Here is a 10439-nt window from a genome sequence, read left to right on the forward strand (position 1 = left end):
ATTGTTATTGACTGATTTTTATTTTATATTTTAAAATTACAGAGAAATATGAAATATCTTTTTCACGTTAGTAATATATATAAAAAATATTTTTTGTCTATTTGTAAATATGATTATACTCTTATGTTATATTTTTTATTTATATTTAAGGATATAATAGAATATATATATATATATATATAATAATTGTCCTATTTAAAAATAATTGTCTTCTTTTAAAAAAAAAATAAAACAACTGCCTTTTTTTAAAACAATAACATTAATTTATGGTTAAAAATTTAATTTGGTCCCTTATAATAATTGTTTGTTTCAATTTAGTCTCACTTTTATTTTAGGTTTCAATTTGGTCCTAAACTAATTAATTGGTTTCAATTCCCTAATAAATTAATTGGTTTCAATGTGGTCCTTCCGTCCAAATTTCTTTAACGGTGTTAATTCTTGAGGATGTGGACGCGAGTTGGTGCTGACGTGGATTGATAATGGGCAGGCGGATTCCAACGTGGATTGGGACGTGGATGCCTTTTTGTTTTGGTTCTTGTTTATGTTTCTGTAGATGGGTATGTGTTCATTATTCTCATTTAAGGTTCCTTTGTCCGCCCCCTGTTCTTCTTCTTCTGTTCTTGTTCTTCTTGTTGTTGTTGTTGTTCTTCTTCTTCTTGTTGATAAATTAGTTTTTGTTGTCCACATCTTATCATTTGCAGGATTTGAAGTTAGGGTTTACTGTTGAAGAATGCAAACGTCCCGGATGTCTGCGAATTCACGCCCAATGAACTCCACGAATTCAAGTGGGTTTGAAAGTCATGGTAGTAGGTATTTTTTTCCCTATTGCTATTGCGGGGAGGTTGCTGTGTTGCGAACAGCAATGACATCTGCCAATGCTGGTAAAAGATTCTGGGGTTGTCCAAATTACAAGGTATGTAATGTAAATTAATTAAATTAATTTAGGCCTAATTGCTGATTTTGTGGTTTTGTTTCTTTGGTTTAAAAAATTTGTAGTTTGGTGATGCTGAACAACAAGGATGCAACTTTTTTAAGTGGTCTTTAGAGGAATATGTGGATGAAAGCGATTTGTTGATAGCTAGGCAGAGGAGAAAGATGAACAATCTTCAGAGTTCTTTGAAGTCAATAAGATGGTGGATGAAGTTGTTGATAATTGTTTTTTTTTTTGTTGTTGTTGAATTTGGTTTTAATGTATGTAATTTGTAACAACTTGGTTTAATTTGGAAGGGTGTTTTATTTGAAGTAGTGAAATATGGTGTTTTGTATTTAAAGACACCTTTTGGGATATTTTTTATGGTTATTGTACGGGTAGGGGCGTTCGGCCACCGCCGGTCGGCCGCCGAATGGCAGTACTTGGTGGCCGAACGGCAATCGGCCACCAGGACCGAACTATCATTACTCATTGCTCTTAACCCGTGATTAGGGGTTAATCAGATGATTAAGATGTATTACCTGGTACGGTAAATACGTTGCAGGGCCCATGGGGTCCAGGGCCCATAAATGTCAGTATAAATAGCTCAGGTCAAAAGGTAACGTCACTGTTCATTAATTACCCTCGATATTGGTGCTTGTCCTGACTTGAGCGTTGGAGTGCCTTTTGCAGGTACCAACCCCTCACTCGCATTGGATCGGACCACTCGTTCGGCCTTCAGAGTACGAGAAGATTTGGTGTATCCTCCAGACAGGTACATTTGGCGCCCACCGTGAGGCCGAACGAAAGTGGTTGAAAGTTGGCTAAGAAGAACGATGCCGATAACTAGGAGAACGAACACGCAAGACCGCCCTACTGAAGAACATGTGGAGATGGTGGATGAAACAGATCTCACCGAAACAGTACGACTACTCAAGCGAGAAATGGAATTGATGAAACAACAAAGAGAAAAAGATGCAAGGGAGCTTTCAGCCTTGAGGGCTGAGAATGAAGCGCTGAGAAGTCAGGATACTTCTTGGAAGCCTACTCATGCCACCAACACACAAACTCAGGGGTCATACCAATCTCATGCGGTCCATACATCGGTCCCCCACGCTTCAGCAGTAGCCCCTGAGAGATTCCCTTCGGCCTTACCTACTGTAGTTCGTCCTGCAGATGTAACCACTATCGGATCACACCGACATCCGTTTACTCCCTCCATTATGCAACTCCCCCTGATGGACAACTGGAAGGCTTTACCTATTGACAAGTATGATGGTACCACTGATCCTGATGAACATTTAGATGTTTTTCTGACACAGGTAACTCTGAGTACGACCGATGACGCTGCATTGTGTCGGATTTTTCCTACGTCCCTCAAAGGCAGAGCTCTCAGCTGGTTCACTCGTCTCCCACCTAACTCAATCGATTCCTTTAATACATTATCATCCCAGTTCACTATCCAATTTGCGACAAGTCGCCCTCACAGTCTAACATCTTTATCTTTGGTTAGTCTTAGGCAGGATAAAAAAGAGTCTCTTCGGGAGTTTATGGATCGGTTTAACAAGGCTACTTTGGAGATCAGAGATCTCAACCCAGCTGTGGCGCTGCATCATCTCACAACGGCTTTAAAACCAGGCCCATTCGTCAACAACATTTGTAAAAAGCCTCCTTCGGACATGAATGACTTACGTAGGAGGGCAGATAAGTACATGCAGATGGAGGAGTTGGCAGAATTTAGAAATCAGGCCCGAGCCGAGCAGTCCACTAAATCCGAGAAACCAGTTGAACCATCATACAGGGGGCGAGGCAAAGAAATATCCCTTCGGGAGAGGCCTATTCGTGGACCGAAGTATACTCAGTATACTCCCCTTAATGCCAATCGCGCGGCGGTCCTCGAACAGGCTTTGGCATCTGAAGTGTTAACGATCCCGAAGAGAGCATCTACTCCGCCAAGAGCAGATACTAGCAAATCTTGTCGGTATCATAGGAATCGGGGACATTCAACTGATGAATGCGCGGCCCTCAAAGACAAGATCGAAGACCTGATTAAGCAAGGGAAACTGCACAATTTTGTGGACCGGTCTGGTTCGTCTCAAAATCGTTCATACCAACCCAGGTATCAGGATCGGCACAGGCAAGACCGTTCTGATAAAAATTCTGATAGAGGTCGGCGCGAGAGAAGCAGGTCACGTGAAAGAAAAGATGATTCGGCACCCTCGCATCGAAGGATTATCAATACCATTGCTGGTGGCTTTGCAGGTGGGGGCACAACTTCTTCGGCCCAAAAGAGACATCTCCGAGCTATCCGGTCGGTTAACGCTGTTCACCGACAGTCGTCTCGGCGATTACCAACAATAACCTTCACAGATGCAGACTTCAAGGGTATTGACCCAGAACAAGACGATCCGATGGTCATTAGTGTTGAGATTCACAACTGCATTGTCAAGAAAACACTGATTGATCAGGGCAGTTCGGCGGACATACTATATTGGAGCACATTCCAACAGTTGGGTATCTCGGAAAAAGAGTTGCTTCCTTATGACGATCCGTTGGTTGGCTTTGCAGGAGAGAGAGTCAGCACCAAGGGATACATAAAACTTTTTACAAGGTTTTGTTTCGACGAAAAGGAGAGCAGAGAGATCCAAGTAAAGTACATTGTCGTTGAAGCTAATACCTCGTATAATATCCTACTCGGTAGACCATCCCTAAATGCATTAGGAGCTATTGTTTCAACGCCACATTTGGCAATGAAGTTCCCGTCAGACAGAGGAAATATCATTACAATTCACGCCGATCAAAAGGCTGCTAGGGAATGTTATTACGCTAGTTTGCGTGTTGAGCCGAGGGAGGAAAGAAAATCCAAATCCAACAAAATTCATGCTGTGAACGTTTCGGCACTAGTAGAGGAGGCTGTGTTGGATCTTGATCCAAGAATGAATAATGAAGAAAGGGTGGAACCAATTGAGTCTAAAGTGCCGTTTCAGATAGGCTCACGTCCCGAGCAGGTCACGTACATCGGTGCCGAAATCTCTAAAGATGACCACTCGGCCTTATGTCAGGTTATAAAGAAGAACAGAGATCTCTTCGCATGGACACCCTCCGATATGCCAGGAGTGGATCCAAAAGTCATGTGTCATAAGCTTTCAGTTTGTGCCGAAGCAAAACCAATCGCGCAGCGCAAGAGAAAAATGGGGACCGAAAGAAAGCTGGCAGTTGAAACAGAGGTTGCCAAATTGCTTGATGCCGGATTCATTCGAGAGGTTCATTACACCACTTGGTTGGCGAATGTGGTCATGGTAAAAAAGTCAAATGGAAAGTGGAGAATGTGCACAGATTATACAAGCCTCAACAAGGCATGCCCTAAGGATGCCTATCCACTTCCAAACATAGATCGATTAGTCGATGGAGCCTCGGGACATGAAATGTTGACATTCCTGGATGCTTATTCGGGATACAATCAAATTCCCATGCATGCTCGGGATGAGGAAAATACGGCCTTCATTACCGATTCGGCTAATTACTGCTATCGGGTAATGCCGTTTGGGTTGAAAAACGCTGGAGCAACGTACCAAAGGTTAATGAATAAAGTTTTTCAACATCAGATAGGCAAGAACATGGAGGTATATGTGGATGATATGGTGGTAAAATCCAGAAATGTTGATCAGCATGCAATGGATCTTTCTGAAATATTCAAACAGTTGCGCAAGTATGATATGAGGCTTAATCCGGAGAAGTGTGTGTTTGGAGTATCAGGAGGAAAATTCCTTGGCTTCATGCTTTCGGTTAGGGGGATTGAAGCTAATCCCGATAAGTGTATGGCAATCGTCAAAATGATCAGCCCTAAGAATCTTAAGCAAGTTCAGCAGTTAGCAGGTCGGCTTACAGCGTTGTCAAGATTCCTCCCGTGTTTGGCTGAAGTAACCAAACCTATGGTAAAATTACTGAGAAAAGCGAACAAGTTTGAATGGTCTGCCGAATGTGAGAAGTCTTTTCAGACTTTAAAAGAACGTCTTGGTTCTCCACCTATCCTTTCTAAGCCCGACCCGGCAGTACCAATTGTGGTCTACTTGTGTGTTTCGAATGACACAATAAGTACGGTTTTAATTCAAGAAAAAGAGGGACAACAACCCATTTATTTCATCAGTCGTATGTTACAGGAAGCCGAAACAAGGTACCAGCTCTTGGAAAAAGTGGCACTCGGGCTTGTTCACACTGCTCGGCGCCTTCGGCAATATTTTCAGAGTCATCAGATTATTGTTCGAACTGATTGCCCGATAGCCAAAGTGTTACGCAAACCCGAGTTAGCAGGAAGGATGATGGCTTGGTCAATTGAGTTATCGGAGTTTGATATTTGTTTTCAACCTAGGGGACCCATCCGGTCCCAATGCTTGGTGGACTTCGTTGATGAATTGCAACCGAAAGGATATTTTGTTAATACTGTATGGACGATACACGTGGATGGTTCCTCAAACAATCAAGGGAGTGGGGCAGGTATAATTTTGGAGGGACCAACAGGATTAATCATAGAACAGTCCTTACGGTTTGCGTTCAAAGCTTCAAATAATCAGGCCGAGTATGAAGCGTTATTGGCTGGCTTAAGACTCGCGCAAGAAATTGGTGTCAACCGGCTGGAGTGCTGGACCGATTCAAAGGTCGTAGCCGAACAAGTGAATGATAATTTTCAGGTAAAAGATGCAAACTTGTTGAAATATTATCATTTATTCCAAAAAATGCGCGATACGTTTGAAGAAGTTCAAGTAAAACACACACCAAGGGAACACAATACGAGAGCGGACCAATTGGCTCGGTTGGCAAGCAGCACCAGAAAGCCTGGACAACTACGAACCACACTTCACTTGGACCTCGAATCGCCAAGTGTGGTAGCCGCCGAATGTTTGGCAGTGGAGCGGTCCGTTCGTACGTGGATCACCGAGATAATGGATTATCTTGAGCAGGGCACACTACCATCGGACCCAACAGCGGCTAAAAAGCTCCGAACGCAGGCCGCTAGATATGTTATTGTTGGAGGAGATTTGTATAGGAGAGGATTCTCGACTCCATTGTTGAAATGTGTTGATGAGGCACAAGCTAGCTACATTTTGAGAGAAATGCATGAAGGGATATGTGGTTTTCATTCGGGGGGACGGACTTTAGCAACGAAAGTGCTACGAGCCGGATACTACTGGCCTACTCTCAAGGACGACTGTCTAAACTTTGTGAAGCATTGTGTGTCATGTCAGCGACATGGTAACCTTATCCACGCTTCGGCCGAAGAACTGCACGGCATAAGTTCGCCGTGGCCATTCGCGATGTGGGGTATGGACATTCTAGGCCCCTTCCCGATAGCCAAAGGACAGTGCAAGTTTCTACTGGTAGCTGTGGATTACTTCACAAAATGGGTTGAAGCCGAGCCGCTTGCAAGTATCACAGCTGCCAATGTCCAAAAATTCTTATGGAAAAACATCATTACTCGCTTCGGCATTCCATATGCACTTGTTACCGATAATGGTCTGCAGTTCACCGATCAGAAACTCAATCGGTTCATACAAGATCTCGGTATCAAGCACAGATTTACCTCTGTTGAACATCCACAAGCCAATGGGCAAGCCGAAGCAGCAAACAAAGTCATACTTGGCGAACTGAAGAGACGGTTGGGAGACGCTAAAAGAGCTTGGGCGGAGGAATTGTTGGAAGTTCTATGGGCTTACCGGTGCACGCCCCAATCCACGACTAAAGAAACACCCTTTCGACTGACATATGGCACCGAAGCTATGATACCTGTGGAGGTTGGAGAACCTTCTTTTCGGAGAATGCATTTTGATGAAAATACCAATGATATGTCTCTCCAAGCTGAAGTGGATATGGCGGACGAGGTTCGTCTCAAAGCAGAAATCACGGCTGAGGCTTGCAAGCAAAGGATGGCTCACAGATTTAATTCCAATCTTATCAGAAGAAGTTTTAAAGAAGGTGATCTAGTATGGAGAGCACAAGGATCGGCGAGGCGTAATCCGAGAGAAGGAAAGTTGGCTGCTAATTGGGATGGCCCATTTCGGATTCGGCATAGCTTGGAGAACGGTGCATATAAATTGGAAGAGCTTTCAGGCAAGGTCATTCCGCGAACTTGGAATGCATCCCATCTGAAGACATATTATAGTTAATATTTGTTGTAAATCAGACCTTGTATACATAGATGGTGTACTCTTTTCCTTATTCGGTCTTTTCTCCCCTTGTAAAAAAGTGAAAAGGGGTTTTGGCCGATAAGGTTTTTAACGAGGCACCTGTTAATAAAAATCATTGCAGTTCTTCCATTCTTACAGCCCAATTTTCGATTCTGTTACTTAATCAACGCAACAGGCTTCCCTCCCGAGTTGTTCAACTCGGCCAAGGATGTGCCTCAAAAAATCTCGCAACAGGCTTCCCTCCCGAGTTGTTCAACTTGGCCAAGGATGTGCCTCAAAATCTCGCAACAGGCTTCCCTCCCGAGTTGTTCAACTCGGCTAAGGACGTGCCTTAAAAAATCTCGCAACAGGCTTCCCTCCCGAGTTGTTCAACTCGGCTAAGGATGTGCCTTAAAAAATCTCGCAACAGGCTTCCCTCCCGAGTTGTTCAACTCGGCTAAGGATGTGCCTTAAAAAATCTTGCAACAGGCTTCCCTCCCGAGTTGTTCAACTCGGCTAAGGATGTGCCTTAAAAAATCTCGCAACAGGCTTCCCTCCCGAGTTGTTCAACTCGGCCAAGGATGTGCCTTAAAATTTCGGTTCCGTTGTTAAAATATGTCGACAAAGAGCAAGCAATTCCGAACGAACCCGTTCGGTATTGCTCAAAGAGCAAGAAATTCCGAACGAACCCGTTCGGTATTGCTCAAAGAGCAAGCAATTCCGAACGAACCCGTTCGGTATTGCTCAAAGAGCAAGCAATTCCGAACGAACCCGTTCGGTATTGCTCAAAGAGCAAGAAATTCCGAACGAACCCGTTCGGTATTGCTCAAAGAGCAAGCAATTCCGAACGAACCCGTTCGGTATTGCTCAAAGAGCAAGCAATTCCGAACGAACCCGTTCGGTATTGCTCAAAAAGCAAGAAATTCTGAACGAACCCGTTCGGTATTGCTCAAAGAGCAGGCAATTCCGAACGAACCCGTTCGGTATTGCTCAAAGAGCAGGCAATTCCGAACGAACCCGTTCGGTATTGCTCAAAGAGCAAGCAATTCCGAACGAACCTGTTCGGTATTGCTCAAAGAGCAAGCAATTCCGAACGAACCCGTTCGGTATTGCTCAAAGAGCAAGCAATTCCGAACGAACCCGTTCGGTTTTGCTCAAAAAGCAAGCAATTCCGAACGAACCCGTTCGGTATTGCTCAAAGAGCAAGCAATTCCGAACGAACCCGTTCGGTATTTCTCAAAGAGCAAGCAATTCCGAACGAACCCGTTCGGTATTGCTCAAAGAGCAAGCAATTCCGAACGAACACGTTCGGTATTGCTCAAAGAGCAAGCAATTCCGAACGAACCCGTTCGGTTTTGCTCAAAAAGTAAGCAATTCCGAACAAACCCGTTCGGTATTGCTCAAAAAGTAAGCAATTCCGATGGAATCCACCCGCTCTTTAAAGATAAACAAATAAGTTCACAAGTGTTATGGTAATTTGCGCAAGTTAAGATTGACTAATGGTACAGCCTATCGGTATCCTAAAAATATCTATCGGCTCGGCAAGATTAAACATCCAGCCAGTTCATTCCAAGATGACACATTTTCAAATCTGAAAATAAACCTTCATTTAAAAAGAAACACAGGTGGAGGCTCTATCGGCCCCCTTGCTACAAAGTTATAGTCCTAATACTACTCATCGGGGTTGCTCGTCGGATCATCCTGAGCTGGGGCCTCCTTTTCCCCCTCGGGACGGGGATTGGCAACCTCTTCATCCTCCTCATCAGATGAAGTATGAACATCTGTGACTTGGGGGGCATCCAACGGCTCCTCGTCATCCGGATTCACCCCTTCGGGCATATCAGCAAACGACATGAGAGACCCTTGATAAAAATCTTGAGTCATGTCGAACTCAAAATCCTCCGGAAATTGGCCGAAGTGTTTGGCCTGCCGAATGGCGTGCTTAAACCCAGCCTCATGTTGAGCAACAATCTTCTCTTTTGCTTGCTCTTTAAGATTGTCATAAGCAGCTTGAGCTTCCTCCATTCGGCGACGCTCCTCGTTAGCTGCTTTCTGGAGGTCCAGACGCAAAGTATCGACCTCTCGCCGAGAAGCATCCAGTTCAGCTGCCAGTTCCCGGTTTTTAGCTAATACTTGTTCATTAGCCGCCAATGCCTCGGCCGCGATCTTCTCGGCCTCCCCCACACTTCGCTTCAAATGCTCCACCTCGCCGACAGGCTCCATGGCAAGATGGTGCGCTAAAGCCAACGAGCGAGATTGTACCTCGCAGAAAAGCCTCCACTTGGTCTTCGTGTCCAGAGTGGCCAAAAACTCCTGCCCAAAGGGAGACACCATATCAGGCCGAATCACCATCTCAGCCGGAGTGTCATCACTCAGAAAAGCCCGAGACATCAAAGGTGGCGGCACCACAATCACGGTTCGGTTCGGCGAAGCTATAGGCGTAGATTTGGCCTTTTTAGCCTGCTCTCGACGTTCCTCGACGTTCTTCCTCTTTGTATTCTCACGACCCGAATCTTTCCCTTTCTTTTCTTTCTTTTTTTTGCGTTCGGGGGGAGGAGGCAATCGGTCATCATTGGCCGATCGAGGGGAGCCTGCGGCGGTAGAAGTCCCCACCCCTCCGGATTGCCTAACTTGCTTCACCCGAGCGGCAAGCAAACTACGAATATCCAGCTCGTTAGCACCACTGGTAACCATGATTCCTGCAAAAAGGATTATGTAAAATATCAATAGGAATTAAGTTTACAGGTTAATTCGGACAAATAATATACCTATCAAGTCATTCCACCAACGGGGGGATTCAACCACGTTGATCAAAGACCTAGTTGGCAAACGCCGGGGTAGACGAAGCAATAACTTAAGATCTGTTCGCTCTTCGGTTGTCAGCATTTTCTTCGGAACGACGTCATAAGGCCGAGGGGTACGCGTCCAGTACAATGGAAATAAAGGCTTTTCGTCCTTATCAAAGAAAAACCGTCTCCCATTCGGCCTGATGGTTACTCGAAAAAATCCGGCCTTGAAATTTTTGTATGAAGAGGTGAAGCTATCCAATAATAAGCGATCACTCACTCGGCTTAGAGAGTGCCACTTCGCTAATATGGTAGGCCGAGACGAATAGAAATACAGAAAAAGAATTGGAGAAAGCTTAATACCGACACACTTACACAAGTGTTTGAAACCTTGTAACTGTGCCCAACTGTTCGGATGCAACTGCGTCGGTGCAACATTTAATATCCTTAATACTCCCATGGTAAACTCATCAAACGGAAGTTTCACTTTAAGATCCCGAAGAAGGCAGTCATACATGTAAAATGACTCCATTCTAGCACCGCTTTGATCAAGGCAAACCAGGTCGGGGTTTGGGGACGCAT

The 10439-nt window shown here is 44.6% G+C and overlaps 1 protein-coding gene across 1 annotated transcript; it reads left to right on the forward strand.

Annotated features, from left to right (window-relative positions):
• Window positions 1-1746: 1746 nt before the first annotated feature.
• LOC145955940 (uncharacterized) lies at window positions 1747-7071 on the forward strand. Its single transcript, XM_083071488.1, has one exon. The coding sequence runs from the start codon at window positions 1747-1749 to the stop codon at window positions 7069-7071; it is 5325 nt and encodes a 1774-aa protein (XP_082927614.1).
• The last annotated feature ends 3368 nt before the right edge of the window (window positions 7072-10439 follow it).

This window comes from Cajanus cajan, chromosome 3, assembly GCF_000230855.2.
Source record: "Cajanus cajan strain Asha chromosome 3, NIPB_CcT2T_4, whole genome shotgun sequence".
Lineage (NCBI taxonomy): Eukaryota > Viridiplantae > Streptophyta > Magnoliopsida > Fabales > Fabaceae > Cajanus > Cajanus cajan.